General features: G+C 45.7%; 4 protein-coding genes across 5 annotated transcripts; 3 read left to right on the top strand and 1 right to left on the bottom strand.

Annotated features, from left to right (window-relative positions):
• On the top strand, nt 1-705 carry LOC9635075. 2 transcript variants are annotated; one of them, XM_002991118.2, is made up of 3 exons: nt 1-181; nt 237-355; nt 421-705. In XM_002991118.2, the coding sequence occupies exons 1-3, from the start codon at nt 103-105 to the stop codon at nt 694-696; spliced, it is 474 nt and encodes a 157-aa protein (XP_002991164.1). In that variant the 5' UTR covers nt 1-102; the 3' UTR covers nt 697-705. The 2 variants fall into 2 exon arrangements, with proteins under 2 accessions (XP_002991164.1, XP_024520631.1); XM_024664863.1 differs by having other exon boundaries at nt 397-705.
• A 1,281-nt stretch (nt 706-1,986) lies between these two features.
• Nucleotides 1,987-2,740, top strand: LOC112342690. The gene is made up of 2 exons (XM_024664864.1): nt 1,987-2,335; nt 2,434-2,740. The coding sequence occupies exons 1-2, from the start codon at nt 2,248-2,250 to the stop codon at nt 2,685-2,687; spliced, it is 342 nt and encodes a 113-aa protein (XP_024520632.1). The 5' UTR covers nt 1,987-2,247; the 3' UTR covers nt 2,688-2,740.
• Nucleotides 2,687-5,707, bottom strand: LOC9635074 (putative multidrug resistance protein). Its single transcript, XM_024664891.1, has 4 exons — nt 5,209-5,707; nt 4,304-5,158; nt 3,261-4,243; nt 2,687-3,211 (listed from the first exon to the last, which is right to left on the bottom strand). Exons 1-4 carry the CDS (start codon nt 5,533-5,535, stop codon nt 2,848-2,850), a joined length of 2,529 nt encoding a protein of 842 aa, XP_024520659.1. The 5' UTR covers nt 5,536-5,707; the 3' UTR covers nt 2,687-2,847.
• Nucleotides 5,708-9,384: 3,677 nt separating this feature from the next.
• LOC112342695 (pentatricopeptide repeat-containing protein At4g02750-like) lies at nt 9,385-11,767 on the top strand. The gene is made up of 3 exons (XM_024664890.1): nt 9,385-9,512; nt 9,757-9,796; nt 10,067-11,767. The coding sequence occupies exons 1-3, from the start codon at nt 9,385-9,387 to the stop codon at nt 11,765-11,767; spliced, it is 1,869 nt and encodes a 622-aa protein (XP_024520658.1).
• The last annotated feature ends 11,325 nt before the right edge of the window (nt 11,768-23,092 follow it).

Here is a 23,092-nt window from a genome sequence, read left to right as displayed (position 1 = left end):
GAGAGTGGACTGGCCAAGACTGACTCAAAAGTACTGGAGCTTCTCTGTTTTTCTTGATCGATCATTCCTTTTCCTCTTCTGGTTTTTCTGGATCGATCGTCCATGTCGCGCGCTGCGATGATCCACAGCGCTCTGTTCTGGATGGCTTTCGTGTGTTGTTTCTACCTCTTGGTCACTACAGGTGTGCTCTTTTGGGTCATCTCGTGCTTGATTGATTGGTTTTTGGTGGTTTCTAGATTTCGATTCTCGGGGGATCTCGGCTCGGAAGCTGCTGGCGGTGACACGCCCCTGTCCCGGCTGCGTTTCTTTCCCAAGAAATGTGCCAAATTTCCGGACGCGATTCCGCCACCAGCAGGTTTGTGAAAGCATTTGAAAGTTTTCTTCCTTCTCTTGGAGACTCTAACGAGTTCTTCTTGCCAGAGGATCCCACCGCGACCACGCAGGGATCACCCGGAGAGCAATCAGCTTGTGGGAAGAAAGATGCTCGAGTACCAAGCAGCAGCAGCAGCAGCAGCAGCGGTAGCAATTGAGAATCACCACGGGGGTGATGATCGCAAACTTGTGAATGTGAATCGATCCAGTGAAGTTCGCGAAGTTCATCAAATCGACCACCCGGATCGATATGTTCCTGGGGGCCCTGATCCTTTACATCACAGGTCGACGCCTCCATCCATGCTCATTCCCGATTTGAACTGAAAAAAAAAACGAGCTTCATTCTCCGTTTTTTTCTCGTCCTTTACATTTTGGGAATATGCCAGGCAAAAGAAGATTCGAAAGAAAAAAAAGAAAAGAAAAAATCAATTTTGGAACTTCTGAAATATGTATATAATGACTTTTGAAAAATTACAATATAGCACCAGCTTATGTCACGACATTGTTGGTAGTTCTACAGTACCAAAAATCGACAAGAAAGATGCAAGAGAACTTTGGAATATGGAAGAAACTTTGGCTGTTGAACAGTCCAAGTGATAAAGACGGGTGGAACGTGAGCTCAATCATAGGGAATCCTTGGATTGTGCTTTCAAATTCCCCATTGTTTACTAGTGTTTCCACGAAAATCATAGAAACACCCATCAACAAGTCCGGGAGCAAAGGTTTGTTCTTCGCAAGAATTCACAGCGAGCAACGCCATGGATCTCGAGCATAATGCAAGCAACTCGACACAGAGAGACAGGCAGACAGACAGCACGCATCGATCTCCTCGCCCCAGAGATTCCATGCCATTGCCTCACAGAAAAACATTGCGGGGATTAAACAAGGAGTTTCCGCAGTAGAATCTACGAGAGACATTGATTCTCCAAAAGAAGCCACACGACACAACATTAGAAAAAAACAAGTTGGTTGTCTTGCTTTTGTAGGCTTTCCACAAGCCATGAAATGTTCTTCTTTGATCGTTACTGGTTTTTTTTTTGTTATAGTGGGATGCGAGTGGGATTTTTTGTATCCAAGCCAAGCAGGCTCGCAAGCTCCGGGCAGGAATCATTTGGAATCTGTGGAGGCTTGTCTCCTCTGCAGGAGCGAGCTTTTCTTTCCTGTAAGTTTTGTCTGCCTGGAAAGCTGCTACGTTGCTCGCCACCACCAAAACTTCGCCACCGCCACCGCCACCGCCGCCACCGCCACCACCGCCACCATTTTGTCTGTGACTCCTTCTATTCTTCCAACGATTCTGTGCTTTGATTGCCCAATTCGTTCCGTTAAATCCATCCCTCATGCGTTAAACGAGAGAGCTCTCAAATCAGGAATGAATGCAAAAGCTGTGTTCCATCTTTCTGTGTGTGTCTGTCTGGCCGTGTTGGAATTGGAAACAAAAGGCTTTGTGCGCTGTGTGTGTGTGTGTAAGTGTGTGTTAAAAAGATGGACAAGACAAGACACGAAAGAGGAAGAAACGAAGAAACCAAGCACGGATTAGTACCTCGAGCAAAGGTCTCATCGTCGCTCGGGTATTTATACGGCGTGTTCTTGCGGGATCTTTGTGGAGTGGGAGTGGCAAAGGGCCGTTTTGTTGAGGTCTGCTTGTGTTCTAGAGAGATCTTTGTCGATCGTTGGACGAGAGTTGAGTGGTTTTTAAGTGTAGAGTTGTATGATTCTGCTCCTCCATTTTCTGTGATTCTTTTTAACTTTTTTTTTTCTCTGTGACGCTGTGCTTGGAGGTGTGAATGATGCGTTGCTCTGTGTAACTTGTGCTGTGCTTCGAATCATTAAGCTAGCTCCTGTGCTGTTTCTTTGGCCATCATCACTGCCAAAGCCATGACTCCATCCGCCAAAAGCAGCCACCGTGTTGTGGCTATCATCCTCCTCCTGCTTTTTCCACTCATGACTCGCTGCCTTGGAGGAGGTTCGTTCGTTCCAGAGCAAAAAAAGAAGAAAAAAATTCGATTTTTTCTCGAGATGATCCGAGATACTAACGGGTGTGGCTGTTCTCTCTTGGTGCAGGACCAGTCCAGTCGAGGAAGATGGTTTCCAATCCCGAAAGAGAGACTCCATCCGGCCCTGACGATCCGGAGCAGTACCGGATGAAGCACAGGACGAGCGGCTGCGGCGGGAGAGACTTCCAGACCGCTCCATCATCGAATGATCCTCCGGCGGTGGTCGCCAAGCCAGATCGAGACGTTCCAAATGGTCCCGAGGATCCCTACTCGTCGCATGTCAAAGAGATGTCTTCGTGCTGGAAGCCTCACGCTCGATAGAATGGAAGAAGTATATAGCTCCCTAACGAGTAACGATGATATGTATCAATCTCTATCACAATGTAGCTACTTAGGGTTTATGGCGGCAAGGCGGCAAGGCGGCAAGGCGGCAAGGCGCTAGCATGTCTAGGTACGTCTGGATCGATCGTCTCCTCGATTGCTAGAGCTGAGAGTGGATCAGAGCGAAATATCGGCCATTCTTGGCCAGGAGCTCTTGATGCTTGCCCTGTTCCGAAACCCCGCCATTCTCCATCACTGCGATGAGATCTGCGTGTTGGATCGTCGAGAGCCTGTGAGCGACGACGATGATCGTCGTCTTTGCCGTGCTGCCGTGCACGATCTTGTCCAGGGCTTGCTGGACGGTGCGCTCGGACTCACCGTCGAGAGCGCTTGTTGCTTCGTCCAGGAGAAGAATCGCTGGCTTTTTTATCACGGCTCGAGCGATTGCTATGCGTTGCTTTTGTCCTCCGGAGAGAAGGACGCCTCCTTCGCCGGCATTTGTTTCGTATCCCTCCGGGAGAGCACTGCCATGCATCCATCTTTAGAGAGTTTTCTTGGAGAGTTCTTTGGTACCTGATGAATGTGTGTGCGTTTGCTACGCTTGCTGCTTCGATGATCTCCGCGTCCGTCGCGTTGTCTAGGCCATACGCTATGTTGTCTCTGATGCTCATCGCGAACAAAGCTGGCTCCTGGTTTACCAGTGCCATTTGTTTCCTGAGCGTGTGAACGTGGATGCTCCTGATGTCTTTGCCGTCTAGGAGAATTGTGCCTGCTATTGGTTCGTAGAATCTCTCCAGCAGAGCTATGACTGTCGATTTTCCCGTCCCGCTCCTTCCAACCAATGCTGCAGTCTGGCCTGCGTCCACTTTAATGCTGAAGTTCTTTAACACCAGTATTTCCATGCTCGAGGGATACGTAAAGCTGACGTCGCGAAACTCCACCTCGCCTCGCATGTTGTCTTCGTTTCCAGACATTTCTACGTCGGAAACTGTTGTTTTCTTGTTGAGTATCTCGAGGACCGATGCTTTTGCTGTCAAGCCATGAGCCACTGCTGGAGTTGCTGCTGCGGTCTCTGCTAGTGCTCGCCCGGCGGACACCAGAGCGCTGTAGCAGATCACAAAATTCTGGAAGGTTATTCTTCTTGCTACCAGTAGTGTTCCTCCATACCAGATGCAGAGGGCATAGAAGTTGTAGAGTGCAAAGAAGCAGAAGCCGTAGAGAAACCCTGCAACTTGAGATGCAGCCAGAGTTCTCGCTGAGGTGGCCTTGATTTCTTTTAAAACCGTGTCTTGCAAGCAGTAGGCCGTGATTGTTTTCTGTTGTGAGGCTGCATCATTGGCTAGATCACTAACTCTCTTGTGCTCTGCAGCAATGTGACGCATCAGTCCGATGAGGCTCCTGCTTCTGGCGTAGAAAGCACCGGCGATCAGAAGTTGAGGGACGGAGGCGACAACTGCTAGCTTCCACGACAGGCAAAAGCTGAAGCTCATGCAAAAGACAACTGTTGTGATCACCTGTACCAGCGACTGGCCACGGTCCCAAAAGAGTTCTCCGACCTGTCAACCAGGACAACAGTGAGAAAAGTTGCAAAGCAAGCAGGTCAGTCAGCCACTCACGATTTTCGCATCATTTCCTAGGCGGTTGTAGATTTGTCCGCTTGAGTTTCCATCCTTCTCAAACCATCCCACCTCCTGCTGAAATATCTTAGCTAGCATTGCACGTCGTATTCTCATCGTTAGTGCTGCTCCAGTGACTCCAGCTCGGTAATGCAGGTTGAAGTTTGCGATGAAAAGTGCCACAGAGGCCAAGATATATAATCCGCATGCGAATCTCACTGTGTGCTTCAGCTCCTGGGAGGTTTGGCTGTAGAAGGCTGCAACTGTGACTCCATTTAGTACGCCATTCGCTGGAGTAATGAATCCGGTCAGTGTCGCACTGACTACTATCATGCATCCATGTTTCCACTCTGGGCTATTCAAACTGAGTATCTGCAGGAAAGTCGAGCACCCTTGTTTTTGTGCTGGAGGAGTGCCTTTGACGCTTGAAGGTGCGGCTTTTTTTTCTTGCTCCGTACCTTCTGAAATGTTTTTTCCGTATGTCAGATGCTCGAACCCGTTATACAGCACGCCAAGGTCTGTATCGCTCCTGTTCACGTTTTTTACTATGCCTGCGTAGATCCCATCCCTTCTGGAAAGCAATTCCTGCTGTCTTCCTGCCTCGAGCACCTTCCCACCATCCATGACAGCGACGTAGTGTGCATTTTGGATTGACTTGAGCCTGTGCGAGATTGTTACTGTTGTGACGTCCTTGCATGCGTTGTCTAGAGCTTCCTGGACAACTCTCTCGGACTCGTTGTCGAGTGCGCTCGTAGCTTCGTCTAGCAGCATGATGCGTGGTTTCCTCACGATGGCTCGTGCGATTGCAATACGCTGTTTCTGACCCCCTGAGATTTGCATTCCCAGTTCACCAACCTGCAAGACGTCTTGCCTTGCATGTGAGGTGGATGTCGATCACAACATACCTGCGTGTCGTATCCATTAGGTAGTCTTTGGATGAAGTCGTGTGCATCGGCTAGCTTCGCAGCAGCAATAATGTCTGCCATACTGGCTCTCTCGTTTCCATATAGAATGTTTTGCCTGATGGAAGAGGATAACAGTGTAGGCTCCTGGCTTACCAGTCCAATCCGACACCTCCACCAGTTTAAGTCAAGACTTCTGATGCACACACCATCCAGAGTGATTTCACCTGCGGTTGGATGATAAAATCGCTCTAGGAGCGCAATGACTGTAGACTTTCCCGATCCGCTTCTTCCCACAAGAGCGGTAACCTTACCTGCAATGTTTTTCATGCAGATTGAAGATGAGGGAATTCCAGCCGCTTACCAGCTGGAATATCTAGCGTGAGGACTTCAAGCGCGAGCTGCGTGGGCCTGGATGGATATGAGAAGCTGACACTTTTGAAGGCTATGTGACCTTCAACAGTTCTAAGCTCCAGTCCCGCCCGTCCTTGGCATTGCTTGAAAGGTGAGCGTTCTATGGCTTGAAGAATGTCTTTCATCGCGTTTTGGCCCTCAATAAGTCCTTTGCTGTCGCTTATTGCAGTTTGAAGCTGCCTGCATCACGCTCAACGCGAACGTCATGGGAGAGAATAGACGTCAAAACTTACGCGGAGGAGATTATAAAACCAACCCCGACAACAAGAATTTGAGCTCCAGTACCATGGTTTTCAGCAACCAGCTTGCTCCCGTACCACATCAAAAGAGCCCAGATCATCAACGAGATACCGTTGAGGCCTACAGTCACTCCTTTTGCCAGGCTTTCTACTCTCTCGATCTCGGCCACTTTCTCCAGAGAGCTGGAATACATCTGCAGTGTTCTCTTCTCGCTGGTAAAAGCGTACGCCACTCTTATGTTGGAGATTGCCTGCTTGACTATTGTTCCACCTTCTTTCTGGGAAGATAATCTCTTCTGGGAGCACTTTCGCACAATCCTTGCATAGAGAACACTCGGTAATATGAGCAGCGGCGTGCAAGGCAGCAGAAGTAGAGAAATCCTCCATATCAACACTACTGCTACCAGGTAGCCTCCAAGAAAAAATGCAACGCTGTAGATAATGTTCCCGATCTGCAACAATTCCGTGAAGAAGAGAAAAGCGTAGAGATGTTACCTTCTCTCCGATTGCTTTCTGGACCAACACCAGATTGCTGGTAACGTTGTCTATCACGTTCGCAGTAGAGTTGTCAACATCGCCAACGCTTTGGCTAAGTAGCGAGCTCATATACATCAGTCGAAGCTTTCGAACTTGCCGGTCGGCAGTGCAACTCCAGCAGCTCACATCTGCCAAAAACTCAGGTAGATTGATCGTCTTTGAAGTATACGATACTGAGAAACTCACTGAGATACGCAGCAAGCATTGCGGCAGTGGCGATGGAGAGATACCTCTGAGCCTGTTGCCAAAGATCCAGCTCTAGCCTGGTCAGTATTCGAGCTTTGTCTTAAGGAAAGATTAAACTTACGAATTCCTTGGGATGCGTTTTCATAGGTGATGATTCTGATCGCCCGTATTGGTCGTAAACAAGGCTTGCGACAATGAGAATGGCCGGCAACGCGAGGCCATTAGCGGTAGCAGCAATGGTTCCAAGAATCATCAAGGTGGCGTCGAGAGTAGTTGCTGCGCGAAACAAGCTCGTGCCAGCCATGACTTCCGAGGTAAGACCAAATATCTCTTTTAAACCACTGAAAACTCATCACGATTCGATTCCCACTCACAGATACAATTTCTTTCGAGCAACAGAGAGCGAATTATCGTGCGGAACAAAATCCGTTTTGGAAATATCCGCTTGGAAATAGGCTGTGGACTGAGCTCATCCGGTCGTGCCAGGTTCGTGGAGAGGATTCCTCAAAGTTTGCTCGAGCAGCAGCAGCAGCAGCAGCGAGAAAAGTTAACTCCGGCAAAGGACGAGACCTTTGTTGTGAATCTCTTCGTCCAAATGTATGAGAAGCACAGCAAGCATTGCAGCAGTGGCGATGGAGAAACAAGTTGCAAAAGTTGCAGCTCTAGTCGAGCTTTTCTTTTCCAAAGATTAATGCGTTTTCATAGGCGAAGGTATTGGTCGTTGACAATGAAGCTACTGGAGCTTTTAAAGTTTCTTGGTTGTCACCAACAACCAACTCATTTGAATTTTACTCAACAGCAAACAAGGACGCTCATGCCACACTTTGTTTACCAATTTGCAAGAATATTCTTAGAAAAACCTTGAGGCTAGATGGTCATCGCTGCCCATGAGGATCCAGTGTTTTAAGAATGAGTCGCAGAGCTTGCTTCTCCAGCGCTTGCACACCCCTCTAGCTGCGCTGATTGAGTGGACTCAACACGCTAGATGCGATTCTACTGCCCGAAAAATGCCAATTATACATGTATATAGAGTCTTTGCTTCTAACGTCTACGTTTGCAATCCAACAGCAAAGCAATTGATATTGGCAACTTTGCTAATCAAAATCACTATTGCAGATTCTGACTCTGCCACATGTGGGATGTGGACTTTGCAGCACTTGAAAATGTTACTGGAGTTCCAGCTCATACATGGGCTCTTAGGCTCCACCTTTTATGCACTATGTTGGATTTAGGGTTGGGCTTTATTTCGAACTTGGGTTCAAGTTCTGACGTGGATACGTGGTGAAAGTCCAAAGCACTTGTTTACTTAAATGTGGTAAGCTATAAACTCAAGGATAATGGGGGATGAAGTGTTGGCAGCTAAAGTCAAACCTCAAGTGCACTCCTTGTTGGAATTTTGGCTCAGCTGGTCAAACTTGAGCTTGAAGTTGGGCTTGAACAGAAACTTTTGGGCTTTTACTCAGGCTTGTGCTCGGATTTGGGCTCTTACTCACAATTGAGGTCAAAATCAGACTTGGACAAATAGCTAAAAGGGACTTGGGCTCTTACTCACACTCAAGATCAGACTCGGACTTGTGTTATCTCAAAAACATGAGGGACTTTTTTACTTGATGATGGGTGGAAATGGAGGTTCTCAAGCAGTGCCTAACTCTGCTTCTCATGCAAACAAAAGTTGGCTCACTTACCAAGGTCCCATCATTAGTGCTTCAATGGCTTCTTTTGTGTGCCTCACCCTGTGGGCTTCTTGTGCCCACTACTTTAGTAGCAAGCACGTGTAGCATCTATCAAAGTGTTACTTGATCAGTGATTCAATTGTGAAACTCTTTGAGCAGTGTCCCATGTGTGAGTGCTTGTGGCCTTTGGGGGGTGGGGTTGTGTAAAGGTTCTTGGCCAATGAGGTGCCTTCAGTGTGGCTTCCCTGGCACCCGCTCCAGCATTCTACTGGGTGTTGCTCAATCCATGGGTAAGGAATTCAAAATGTTTCAGGCTTTTGATCCAGGCTACCTTTGTCTATGACTCATGAACTCAGAAATGGGAGAGTCGGAGTCAAATTGGTGACTATGGGCACCAGTGGGACAGATAGACTATGGATGTAGAGAAAGAGGAGTGGATTGTTCGTAATGAAGAACTGGGAAGATGGCTACCATCCTGGACGCATGAGGATGATCCATGCGTAGACAACGACACCTATTGAGCACTTAGTAAGTGGCAAAGATAATTAGTTACAGTGTCAGGTTGTGGTAGAATCTCCACTGGGAATCTTGTCAGAAGAGGATGGCCGCTGTTTTTTCGATAGATGGGTTGCTTTCGCACCAAGGCAGAATCAAGATTACTTATGATTCTAGCTTTAATAAGCTTGTCTCGTTATATTATTTTGTTTTTCTCCTTGGGGATAGCAGCCTCTTTCTTAAGCCCATTGCCTTTCTCGGCTTCCGGAGCAGGAACAGCGCCTGGCTCTTCTCCGCATCCAGGACATTTCGAGGAGGAGAAGGACTTGCTGTGCGCCGTGTCTCAACAAACACCTCTTTCTCGCACACAGGTGAGGAGGCTCTTCGTCTACCTGAGCTCTGGTGACATGCCAGGGTCCGCCTCATCGCCACTGGTTCTTCGTCCCCTCCCTGGGATTACAATCTTGTGGTGTGGTGCTCGGACGGCGTCGTTTGGAGCTTCATTCGCGACCAAGCGCAGTGTCACATTGTGACGCGGGCATTGCTTGATGGATCGCTGCTGCTGGCGACGTTCTCTGTCGAACGGGCCTGGAGGTGGGATTTTTATAGCATGGCGGCACTCGAGGATAGACAAAATGCCTGGCGACGAGGGTGCTCTAGTCCTCGAAGTCCCTGGCCACGGTCAGGGTGCCGCTCTGGGTGTCATAGGATGCTCCGCACAGGGATTTGAGACGGGCGATCGGAAACAACCGGGAATCCTGGGGTGAGGGATTTGGTCCTCGCACCAGATGCCCAAGTTGATTGTAGTGACACCCCAAGTGAAGCACGTCACTTGGATGAATGCATAACTCGTTGTGCCTAAGGGGCTGCATTTGCTGGCAACGTCAAGCATGGGAGGGACGGTGTCTGACTAGCTTTGCTAATTTGTGAAACATACTTGAAAATATCATTAAAATTTTTTAAAAAGAGAATATTCATGGCACGCTAATGGAGCAGTTAAATTTCAGTCAAACTAGGTCTATATCAGCTGAAAATGTAGAAGAAGTGGTACTTCCAACAATCCTCCCAAGCATTGTGTAGAAGAAATTTAAATGCTGTGACTGAAATACTCATCTTAACGAGCAGCTAGTTATTCAGTGCTTCCTTCTTGCACACTAGACTTGGTGGGTTTAAACTTCCTTGAGCCAAACAAAATTAAAGTTGTTAATCCGTTCCTTCACCTTTTGGCGAGCATGGTGTTTATAACACAAAACTTCATTGCATGTAGAATAGCCGCTTGGAATTATGCAATGGAGTGAGCTCATTCGATCGTGCCAGGCTCTCTGCGAAGTGGAGAAGATTCACCAAAGTTTCCTTGAGCAGCAGCTACAAAAGAGAATTCCTGCAAAGGACGAGACCTTTGTTGTGAATCTCTTCGTCCACATGTATGGGAAGCACGGCAGCGTGGAGGGCGCCCGTGCCGCCTTCGATTCGATCGTGCTCAAGGACGCCTTCTCGTGGAACCTGCTACTGGGGGCGTATGCCCGCAACGGGCATTTTGATCTGGCCATTGCCGTGTTTGATGCAATGCCTGACTGGGATCTGGCGCAGTGGAACACGATACTGGCGGCAGCCATACAAGTAGGAAACCTTGCTTTTGCCTCTTATTTCTTTGATCGCTTCCCGAAAAAAAATGTGATCTCCTGGACGACGATGCTTGCGGCGTATGCCCGGTCGGGGCATGTTGACCAAGCTCGCGAGATCTTCAATCGAATGCCGGGTCACAACCTCGTCTCATGGAACTCCATGCTCTCGGCTTACGGAAACTCGAGATCTGCTTCTTCACAGCTAAGTGTAGATCGCCGGTGGATCAACGAAGCAAAGGCGCTGTTTGATTGGATGCCTGCCAAGGATATGGTGTCATGGACCTCGATGATCAACGCATTTGCGAGTGGCGGCGATCTCAAATCAGCCATGGAGCTCTATCGCTTGATGCCGGCATATGATCTTGTGTCGTGGACTGCAATGCTCTCATGGGCTGCTCTTGCCGGCCACATCGAATTTGCGAGAGATCTTTTTTATTTTGAGATGGCTGCCTGGAATCTTGTTTCCTGGAATGCGATGGTGTCTGCCTATGCTTCATCTTCGTCACTGGAACGTGATTTGGCGGGGGAGGCAAAGGAGCTATTCGATTCCATGCCAGAGAGAGACATAGTTTCCTGGGGGGCGATACTTGATGTATATATACGCCACGAAAATTTGTGCAAAGCTCGAGAGCTTTTCGATTCTATGCCTAGGAGAGATTCTATGGCGTGGACTTCAATGCTTTCAGCATATGCCACCATTGGGCATCTGCAGGAGTCTAAGATTGTCTTTGATCTTTTGCGTGAGAACCGAGATTCCGCTACGTTCAATGCAATGCTGGAAGCGTACTCAAATAACGGGCGTGTTAGAGAGGCCGAAGAACTATTCTATTGTGGGTTTTCTCGTACACACGTTTCTTGGAACACCATGCTTGCAGCATATGCCCAAAATGGGCATGTGTTTTCAGCCATGAAAACTTTTGTGACGATGCCACAGCGAGATGCAAGCTCTTGGGCATCAGTTCTTTCGATGCATGCTCGTAACGGCTATCATGAAAGAGCCCAAAACCTATACGAGACAATGCAGCAGGAGGGACTTACTCCTGCCGAACCGAGCTTTGTTTCTGTGCTGATTGCTTGCAGCCATGCCGGGAATGTAGAGGCTGGCTGCTACTACTTCTGCTCCATAATTCTGGATTACGGATTTATCCCCACGAACCAGCAGTATGGATGCATGATCGATCTCCTGGGACGCTCGGGCTACATTGGAGGGGCTCGAGATCTTGTCACCAACATGCCTTTCGTTCCGGGTGTGGAAGTCTGGGCCTCTCTCATGAACTCGTTTCGAAGCCAGCGTGAAGACCACGAAGCTCGCGTTTCCTCCCTTGCGATCGAATCACACCCCGGGGAGTCTTCACCGTATTCCCTGCTCGCAAACGCGCTCTCGATCACATAGATGGCTTCGATCTTGTATTCTTTGAGCACGCACCGATCTTTGAGCAGCGTCACTAAATGTATATACATGTGTTATAAAGTCTGCCGTTCCTTTGTTTACCACCTTCCTATTATAAACAACTCTTTGAAAGGAGAAAATAGAGTGTACAAGAGAAATGGAAAAAAAGACCATAGCTTTGCTCCCTTCTCTTGTCTGTTGGAAAATTCGCAAGTACTTCAGACTTTGCAAACCTTTCTTGACCGTGAAGAATTCCAAATCTCCCTCATCGAAGTCTACGGCGAGTCGATGGAGCGAGGCCGGTGTTCAATCCGATCAGAAACTGAACATGGTCATGTGCAGAATCCGAATATCCCAAGAAATCATAAATCATAAACATCTGGAATATGCGGAATCCAGATCGCGACGTCCTGGAGATGGCGGTCGCTCATCAACGCCTGCGTCGAGAATGGCGAGTGCGATGCGGCCCTACGGTTCTTTTTCAGGATGATGAGCGAGCCTCCGTCGAGGCGTCTTCTTCGCTGTGCGATCTCGCCACCGGCCCGTGGACGCGGAGACTGTGGTGACCAACGCTATGTATGGAAAATGCGGCAGCCTGGAAGGTTCTCGACTCAAGCTCGTTGAGAGATGGGTGTCGTGGAATACGATGATGCCGGGTCACAAGAAGGTGCTAGATCGACTTGGCGATGCTGCTCGAGGGATACAGGCCCGTGGAGCTCGTGTCCGAGCACCGCGAAAGCTCTACGGAGCCATACATGTTGATGAGTGCCGAGTCGAGCAGCAGGGAGCCATCGAAGCCTGTGTGCGTGGATTGTTTTGCCTGGCAAGTTCTCCACCACGTTGGTGTTTACACAAATGCGGGAGCGAGACAGCCATCATCTGGACTGCCATGATCTCCTCGTATGCCCAGCACGGGCATAAGTAAGCACTCTACCTCTCCCTTCAGTTCCATGCTGCTGGACGGCATCCCCACCGATGTTATGGCGCTCCCCTTTGGCGAGCGGCCAACTTTCGAGCACTGTGTGGTGATCTCGGATACGCTCAGCCGAGCTGGGAGGCTCGAAGAGGCCGAGAATTTGCTAAGTATGCCGTTCCAGCCGAACTCGGTGTCGTTGCTCAGTGTGTGCTCGAATCACAACAATCCCCACGAGCTGCCCATCCTAGACCTCAGTCCCAGCAATCCTCCGGCATTAGCTTTGCTGTCCAGCATCTACTCGGCCGCGGGAATGAGTGATGAGGCCGAGAAGTTGATGGACGAACACAAGATCGCGGTTTGGGATTTGTGTATGTCATCAAAAGCATGTTTGCAAGCAGGGAATACGGTGCGGGAGTGATTCGAGCCTCATGATCTAGTCGCTCGGTTCGTCAGGAGGGAGCCTGTGGCACCCGCTTCGAGCAAGCATCTCGATGCCCAAGAGCTTGTATCTCGCTTCTAAACGTTTTAATATGCATATGCTGTCCAGATGCCCAACCCGGGCAAAGCATTGAAGTCCACGCGGATATAAAATCTCTCCAGGAAACGATGCTCTTTCTCTTTGCCTCCCTTTGAATGCGATTCTGATATGGTTGGTGCTTCCTCAAGCCCAAGATCTATATTGTGTCTTCGTTTACCACACCTATCCCCTTCTCATCTAAATAGTGTGGGAGTGCTTCGTTTACCTCACAAACATCAATCCCCTTTTGTTTGGCCTTCCTATCGTATACAGCTCTTTGAGCTGTATGTACTTTGAACTTCCTTTTCTTGCTCGACTGTGCAGAATTCCGTATGTAGTAAATGAACTCTTCCTTGCTCAAAGTGACCCACTGTAATATCGTCTTAGTTTTACAATCAGGACATGAAAACAAAATTACCTGTGGCATCTCATGAGTGTAGTCTTCATATGCGAAGTTGAGTGCTTTAGCCTTGCCAAAGAATCTAATAGCTGCTCGGTCATAGTTCCTGTCGAAACAATGTGTTATATTTAGTAATTAGCGATTGAGGTTTTAGTTTTTCTCGAACCTTGCTGCCTCCTCTTGTGTCTCATATGACCCTGGATATGCAAAAGAAAAAAAACACAAACAATAAAAAAAGAAATCAGCTCTTGGAAAACTCACCCAGTCGAATTGCACGAGAGTCCAGCCTGCATCAAAGATGAAAACCATAATGTTAGAATGGTGATGGCCGAAAGCTTGGGTGTTGGTCATGTTTCACACAAAGCATCGTTGTGTTTCACATCCAGATAGCTAGATGGTGTCTCAAAGAAAAGAAAGAGGTTTAGAGGGATGAGGCTACTTACGTTATGGAAGCCGTCCAAGGGACCTTTCGACCTTTGAGAAGATAGACTCCGCGATATTTTGATGCCCGAGGCCGAGCCTCCCTCGTGAATGGAGAGCCAGCGCCACTTTCAAGCAGCTCCGGTGCAAACCAGACCAACGACTCGCCACGACTCATGTTACGTAGCATGTTGATGAAGTCCTTGTCAGGCAGATTGATCCACTGCAGAGAAAATTTAAGCGTTAGATCTTTCCAAACTTTCGGTAGAAATGTTAATATGATCATGCCTGGGGTATCTCGTGCACGTAGTCCGAGTAGGGAAAGTTTGGGCAGCTTTTGCCACGGAACTTGATGTAAGCTCGGTCATAGATCCTGTGATTAACATCTTAAACTTCATAAGCGCCACAAAGAAAAGAAAAAAGAAGATGAAAACCTGGCTCCAGCTTCCTCGTTACTGCATGAACCGACGTATATCTGCTTGCTTTTCCTTGTACCCCTTCAAGAAAAATCAGCGTGGTTGCTTCCTTTTGAAGAAAAGAAGGAAAAGAATAACATACTCACCAAATGTGCGTCTCCCACCGTTTGATTCGCTTGTAGTACGAGACTCCAACGTAGCGGGACGTCTTTTTAGCATATCTCCTCGCGCACGTTGGTGGCTTCCTCTTCCTGCTCGTTTCTTCTTGCTTGGAAACCGTGGTCTTCTTCTTCTTCACACAATTGGACCGTTTGACCTTAGAGCTCGAGCAGCCACTTGGAGGTCGCTTGGTCTTCAAAGCTGCGGCCCGTGTGGCAATGGAGGTGGGCTTCTCCTCGGTCATTGGATGATCGTCAACACCCGGCACACCATCGCTTGAAGCACTCGAGCTCTCATCTTGATTTTTGAATACAGTAGCCGATGATGAAGGGATATCCGAAAATCCAGAGCTTTGCGAATCCATCGCTAGACGACGTCGCTTTGTTCTTGGCGCCCGGGACGCTGCTGAAGCCACCGGGGACATTGTCAATGTGGCTGCAAGATCAGCACCATCATCAAGAGAAGGAGCTGCTAGATCATGATCATCGATAGCTGCCAGATCAGGTGGAGAGAGGGGTGACGACGATGGAGATCTACCCTTGCGCGCCGAACGCCCGCGCCGCGTGTCCTTGATGTTGGGATCTTGATCCGGGGCCGTGAAATCTCCTGGAGCAAGCTGGAATCCCCTCGCAAGTACCTCCACTGCCAGTAGTTCATTCGACGAGGACTCGGCACGATGCATACGGACCGGCGGGCGGCGGCAACTGGGTTGCGGTGGCCGTGCTGCCCTGGACGATCGAACAGGATTGGAGCGAGGCATGACCGAGCAAAACAAATCGAAAGAGAAGGAACCAGAGAAACCAAGGGAGCGCTGTACAGTATAAGAGATTTTCTTCCCTTTCTTATACTCAGAGACCACGAACCACGGGATATTGTCTTCCTGGCTCTGATAGAGAGGTTATTTGTTTCTTCGAGCCCGCCAGCTCTCGTTTACGCTACCCGGCTACCGTATCGGGGCCGCCCACGACGACCGCCTTTGACATGCGGCCACGCAGCCCCATTAAAACGTACGCACCCTGGTTTTCAGGGCCGCTGGATTCGCATTCATACATATACGAAAATAGAGAGTAGTCCGTACGCGTGACCGCATACGTCTTGCGCAAGCGAGAGAAGATTTATCGCTGCTCTTCCCTCCCCTCGCCCGCCCGCCCCAACAAATGGTCATATGCCATCAAGAAATCTGGGCCTTGAGCATGTGACCATGCCCAACAAATCCGCAGCATGCATGAAAGACCTCAATCAGAATCGACCACCTGCCTCTGGGAAATATTGTGCTTGGCTGAACGGAGTTAACTGCGACATTTGATGTGTACATACAAACATCTGATTTTCACAGCTTAACTGGTACCTTCCAAAAGGAAGTTAGAGAGGGTGTGAAGGAGAGACCTTAAGAACACAAGTTCTTTACGTTCAAGGTTTGATATCACTCTTGCACTAGTAAGATTATTCTGAGTTTATACCACATCTGCCTACTAAGACCATGTTTGGAGTTTGGCATAGTTTTGGGCATGATTTGTTGACTAGACCATCATAATAAGCATTTAGAATTTGGAGTAGAGACTTAGATGAACCAGCCTTGAAAATAGATCATGATATACATGGTTCTTGTCTTGTGAACAAGCCCACAAACAAAACCAGCATACCAAACCCGCCATACCAGTCATCAGTAGTCTGGAGTCAAGAATACACAGTATTACTCCCGCCTGTGCCCTTCCATTGTGGAACAAACGATGTGAAAAGCTAAAGCCCCATTACATTGTGTATATCCGCAGTTTTGACCATTGATGCTAGGCATATTCCTGGATATAATTATTGGTCATAAGTTATGCTAAAAGCCTATCACTGCAGCTTTCATCCAAGGTTTGAAGCCAGTGTAAGGTGCAAAGCAGAAGTATGTTATTTGCCAACCGAGAAGGTTGAGTAGGACATGTTAGCATGACGGCTACTCCCAATGTCATTATGCCAGCTTAGACTCTCTTAGTGAAGCTTTGACCGGGTTAGCTCAGTAAAAGATGCAAGACAAGATCCTTGAGGATCTGAAGGCCTTACACTAAGATGCTGAGCCATCCTGTCCTTACCTGTTTTGCATTGGTCTATGTATCAAACATGGATCAAGGAAATATATCGATCTCCACATATATATATATATAGCACTCTCCACTGGGCCATCCCAATGCCACAAACCAGAATATGTCTAAAGATAACAAGATGACCACAAAGAGTGGATCAAGCATGCACCATCCGAAACTCCAAAACAAATACAAAGTCATAAACAAGCCATGACCTGAGAGTAAACTTATTCTCTGGCAGCTTCATTCTAGAAAATCACTTTGCAATTTTGTATCATTGTGTTTTTTTGTGGTATGGCAGTAATCACTTTTTTTTCTATACTGCAGAGCATTTTTAGATTATGTGAAATTTCTAAATGTATGCTAGAAAATTCTAATCATTTGATATCACTTTACAAGTATCATTTATCCATTCTAGGACTGGGTGTGAGCAAGAAATTCCAAAAGCACTTGAAGCTACTCATGGATGAAATATTTCTCAAAGAGCCATGTACAAGATGAATAAGCAAGAATAGGAAACATGCCAACTCCAAGGTTCTGCTCTTAACGTCAAGCAATGGACTATGCAATATTTAAATTCCAAACTTAACATACCTGGTGATCATCTAGTTATCAGTGGACACAAGTGTGACAACACAGTGCTAGGGTTCCATTAAAAAATTTGCCTAAGCTTAACACAACAATATTAGTAAAGAAAAAAGCACCAAAAAGAGGCATCAAAAGTAGTCATGCCTCAAGTGCAAGCCATTCCTTGAGGTTTGGAAATAGCTCGCCCACCATGGTCTAATAGGAGTTTTCACCCATGGCAGAATGGTCCAATCCATAGTGCCTCCAACTTGCCTCTTTAAAGAAGAGCCAAACTTTGTCTCACATTGCTTTGCAACACAAAGTTCCATATGCCTCTAACAGAGCTGGTTCATCACAGTAGCATCTTGGCAAAGTTCTTTGAGCTGGAGGAGCTGATCATGCCAATGCTGGAGTTGTGCCTTTGCAAGAGGAGCTGTCCTTGGATCAACCATAGTAGTCAAGAGAGAGATTGGTAGGTGCTCAATGTTGATCAGTATGTGGTTCTAAAATGCTATAGTGCTTGGAGATGAAATGGCTACAAGTGAGGATTCTCACCAACCATACTCTAGAGCATGGCTTTGAGAACCTTGTTGGTAGACTTTACTTGGCCATTGCATTATGGATAATATGCACTTGCTTTTATGTGTCTGATGCTGAGCTTCTCAAAAATATTCCCCATGAACTGTAGAGACAATGATGCAAGGCACTCCAAAGTTTACAACATAAGTCATAGATGAAGTTCATTATGGCTTTTTGATTGGCCGAGATCACTGAGACCACTTCATGCAATAATCCATGGCTGCGATGATATGAAGATGGTGGTTTTGCACTTGTGGAAATGGTCCCACAAAATCCAATCCTCATTAAGTGAATGGACCTTTTGGATTGATGGGAACCAATGGATAACAGCAATCACACCGATTTTGTTGGAACTTCTATCATGGCAGAAAATACTAGAAAAAAGGACTTGATATTGCAAAAAAGAGTAAATCAGAAATACCCTACTTGAAGGATGTGCTTTGCAAAGAGAAGTGATGAAAGATAGCCACTACATGAGTGGCAATTTGTGATAATTGCAGGGAACTCCTCTATTATAATGTATTGTAGTAGTATACTGTCACTATATCTCTTGTAAAGATGTCGGACAAGAAGAATATAACCAGCTGCCTTTTGAAGATGATGCTGATTTGATGCCAAATTGTTCTCAAACAATTGAGCTTTGAGTGTTGCAATGATGTCAGAATACCATGGTTATTCATGGCTAATGTAGTTGAGCACCTCATCTTGAAAAGGCTATTCAAGCTGCTAGTCATCAATTTACTTCATTCCAGGTAACACAAACACAAGATTTTTTGGATAAAAGACTTTTCCTTTCTCAACCAAGTCATACTCCAGCAACTGTGTTTACCTTGGATTGTGCAGCAAGTAAATCATTGGGTATGTAAATGCACATGAAGTGCCATATAATGAGTAAGCAAGTAGTGGAAAAGCCATTGGAAAGCATACACTACAAAGCCCACATGCTAATCCATCTCAATCCAAGGGAGTTCTAGTGTCTAGTGAAGTAAATGGCATAAAGTTTGTTATCATAATCCTATTGATACAATGCTATCCCACATGCTCTATCCAAGAGAGAGACTATAAAGATGGAAGTCTCTATCCCACTCTGATGGCCCCAATATGAAGAAGCTTTTGTAGAGATCAAACAAGAGAGATGTATATCCATTTAGGAATTGCCTAAAGAATATAAAGCCTCCCAAGAATTGGCAAACTTGCTAGACATTGGTTGGTATTGCCTTTGCCATGATCTATTGGACCTTAGAATGTGACATTGTGATTGTTTATTGAGAAATCACATGTCCAAGCAATCTACCTTCTAGAACCATGAACTAATAGTTTGCTGGAATGAGTTGGATTGAGTAGAGATGACAACACTCAAAGATTTACCAAAGATGAAGCAAGCTAGTGGCAATCAAATTTATTGATGTAAATCAGTATTGAATGCAACATTAAGTTGTGGAAGCAAAGTTGATGAGACCCTGGAAAGTGGAGAGAGCATTCACAAGTCCAAAAAGAAGAACTTTATATACAAAGGTTTTATATATAAAGTTTCTAGGGTGTCAACTAATTTAGAGGATGGTTTTGAATCCACTAAAACCCATTTATGAATTCCTATGATAACATCCAAGATTGTATCGATAAAAGGCATTTGAAAGTGAATCCAAATCATCATTTGATAAAAGTCTATACTAGGGTCTTTATTTTAAATTCAATAAAATTTAATTCATTCAAATTTAAGTTGTGAGGTCCAAGTGTATAAGTATGATGCTGTATATTAATAGTAGTGTAGTGGAATTTTGATAGCTCTCAAATTGGTTTCAAGCCTGACCACTTACTCATATATATAAGCTACTGTTTTTGGGCTAATTGATATACACATTTCTATATTCTATTTTTATATTCAATGCACTCACATTGGCGGAGGTGAGGGACAACTTTGATTATCTTTAAAGAGTGTTTAGATTTGGGATTTTAGTTTAGATTTAGCTTTTACATTGTTTAAATATCACTTTCCTTAGCTTTTTTCATTTTCTTTTTTCTTTTTTATTCATCTTCATGGTAGAGCAATAACCTCTTCCTCCTTTGATTTTGGAGTAGTACTTATTGCAATTGCTTGATGCTATATGGTTGTAGTTGAACAATTAAACTAAATTGATGGTGGCATTCATAGTGTGTGGTATAACTCCTTTTGTTATTACTATCAATTCTCGCATCTAACCAAAGTTCTTTTGTGGGAATCTCGAGGATTATGTATAATTAGTTTGATCACTTTATAATGATTATTACCTATCATTTTTGGGATGATACTCGGTGTTTACATGAGTTTCCCATATGTATATAAGGAATGGCATTGCAATGGTACAATGGTTTGAGCGTAGCCACTTGTGTAGATTGAAATATTCTCCTGATGTCTTCAAGTGTATATTTGGACATGTTAACAATTGAATCATCTTAGTCAAAGGCTATCTAAGTTAGTGATGCAATTTAGCATTTGCCTCTAGAGCCTTTTACTTTGTGTAGAGTAAAATATGTTAGAGTGAACTAAGTTGAGAATGTTATGCTAACACTTCATTAAGAAATTATAGGACTTGTATATACACTTACTTTAGTCACCTTAATGATATTTTTTGATTGACACAATGTTATAATATATTGCCTCTTCCACTTCAAAGACAAATGTGAGGATGTGGTTGTGGCCATGATATTCACTATTGAGCATATGATGAAATTAGCCACATGTATTGGCATTGTTGGTGTTTTTCGGATTTGTGTCCTCCATTTTTTAGGTGGAGGCTTTAACATCAACATTGTTTTATTGGTGTTATTGTAATTGAAGGTTTTAACACAAAGATTCTTCTAGGAAACAAGGAGTTACACAAGTAGTGGAAGGTCTTTTGATAAGTATTCTTTAATGAATATTAGCTTGGTGCTAAAGATGAAAATGGTAATCTATGGTGAGATTATTTGACAAAAAAGTTTATCGTTTGATGAGGATATCAAACTTTATTTATGGGTGGTGAAGTTATGAGAGACAAATCCCTAAGCCTCAAAATGGAGCCAAAAGGTTGCTATATGGTAGTGGTTGAAGTGGAAGTCCAATAAACATAACATGTTTGGACCAAAAACTCCAACTCAAAAAGTTAAGAGCAAAAGTGGAATTTCTAACGAAGTGCTCAAAGAATGAGCATAAAGTGATCAATAAACAAGTCACTAGAAAAAAACCCAAAATGGAGTCTAAGATAAAGTCCAAGATGGACCCAAGATGAACTTGAGAAGGAGTTTGAGAAGATGTTCGAGAAGGAGTCTGAGATGGATCTAAGATGAACCTAAGAAGGAGTCTAAGATGGGGATTGAGACCGAAACTAAGACTAGGGCCAAGTTTAAGTCTAAGTTCGAGGGTGAAAGCCCAAAATGATTGTCTCCCAAACCCTAGGGGGTTTGGTGAGCTCCAAAAGTATAGTAGGGGGGAAAACTCTAGTGGAGCCAATTTGGCTGGGAAAGGTTAGTTTGGCCAGGAAAGGATAGTGTGACCAAGGAAGGCTATACCCATGTGGTGGGTAATGATATAACCATTGAGGAGTCCTAGGCTAGAGTAAACACGGACAGTCAATTGGGGTAACTTGGTGAAGTGTTCAAGAGTTAGCTCTAGCTCCCCTGGGAGATAAAATGATTGATGCTCCCAATCAAAGTGTGGGTGGCATTATCTATTTGGATACCTAATATAGTTCATCAAAACCTTGCTTTAGCCACATGGTTAGGGCACCCAAAGGCAGAAGGTGGGGAGAGTACCATTTAGGGCCACAGTGTTTAAAAATATTATCCCAAAGTCCTAGACTTAAAGAGAAATAGGAGCAATTCTCTTGTGTAGTGTGACTAAGGATATGGTCACATGGTGAGGAAGTCTTAAAAGTCAATGGGACTTAGTGGTCAAGCCTTCAAGCCTTGACCCACTAGTGGTGTTGGCAAGTACGACTATAGATGGAGAGGGAGAAACAAATCCCTAAGACCTCAGAGTGGAGCTGAAAAAGTGCCATATGGTAGTGGTCAAAACAAAAGTCTAACAAGGGTAACATGTTTGGACCAAAAATTTTAACTTGGAAAGTCGAGAGTGGGAGTGGAACTCTGAACAAAATGCTCAAGGAATGAGCATGAAGAAATTGATGAATGAGTCTTTAGAAAGGGACACGAAAAGAACTAACACATAGTGAGTGTCATGATACATAAAAGTATCAGAACGAGTTCGAGATGGGACCCAAGGAGTCCGAGGTGGAGTCTAAAAAGAAGTTCAAAACGAAATCCGAGATGGAGTCTGAGAAGGAGTGTGAGATGGACCCGAGATAGACCTGAGATGGAGTCCGAGATAGACCCAAGATGGAAGTCTGAGATGGAGTCTAATATGGACCCGAGATAGACCCGAGATGGAGTCTAAGATGGACTTGAGATAGAGTCCGAAATGGACCTGAGATAGAGTTTGAGATCGACTCCAAGATTGAGACCGAAATTGAGACCGAGACCAAGACTAAGACTGAGTCCAAGACCGAGACTGAGTCTAAGTTCAAGTTCAAGTCCAAGTTCGAGTCCAAGTTTGAGTCCGAGGGTGAAAGCCCAAAACGATTGTCTTCTAGACCCTAGGGGGTTTTGTGAGCTCCAAAAGTATAATAAGGGGAGGACTCTAATGGAGCCAATTTGGGTAGGAAAAGCCAATGTGACCAAGGAATGCTATACCTATGTATTGAGTGATGATATAACTATTGAAGAGTTCAAAGCTAAAGTAAATACAGACAGACAAGCGAGGTAGTTTGATGAAGTGTTCAAGAGCCAACTTTAACTCCCTCGAGAGATCTAATGGTCATTGCTCTCAATCCAAATATAGGTAGCACTACCTACTTTGATACTTGGCATGGCTCATTAGAACCTCACTCTAGCCATATGGCTAAGGCACCTAAGGGCAAAAGGTGGGGAGAGTACCTATGAAGTTTGTATAGGGCCATGGTGTTTTAAAATATCATCCCAAAGTCCCAAACTATAGAAAGGAAAAGGAGTAGTCCTTTGGTGTAGTGACCAAGGATACAATTGGAAGTCCCAAAGGTTAATAGGACTTAGTGGTTGGGCATTTGGGCCTTGATCTAATGGTAGTGTTGACAAGCACATCTGTGGAAGGAAAGGGACTTGGGGGGAATGGAAGAAAGGATATTGGGGAAGGGTATTCTCTATATTTTTGGGCATCCTAAAGGTGCTAAGGTGTGGTTAGGGATGACCACTCATGAACAGATAGCTCAGTCTTTAAGAGACGGGACTGTGAT

The sequence above is a fragment of the Selaginella moellendorffii genome, unplaced genomic scaffold, assembly GCF_000143415.4.
Source record: "Selaginella moellendorffii unplaced genomic scaffold, v1.0 SELMOscaffold_115, whole genome shotgun sequence".
NCBI classification, from domain to species: domain Eukaryota; kingdom Viridiplantae; phylum Streptophyta; class Lycopodiopsida; order Selaginellales; family Selaginellaceae; genus Selaginella; species Selaginella moellendorffii.
The sequence above is the reverse complement of the archived record's forward strand: the minus strand, read 5'-3'. Positions and strand labels throughout refer to the sequence as shown.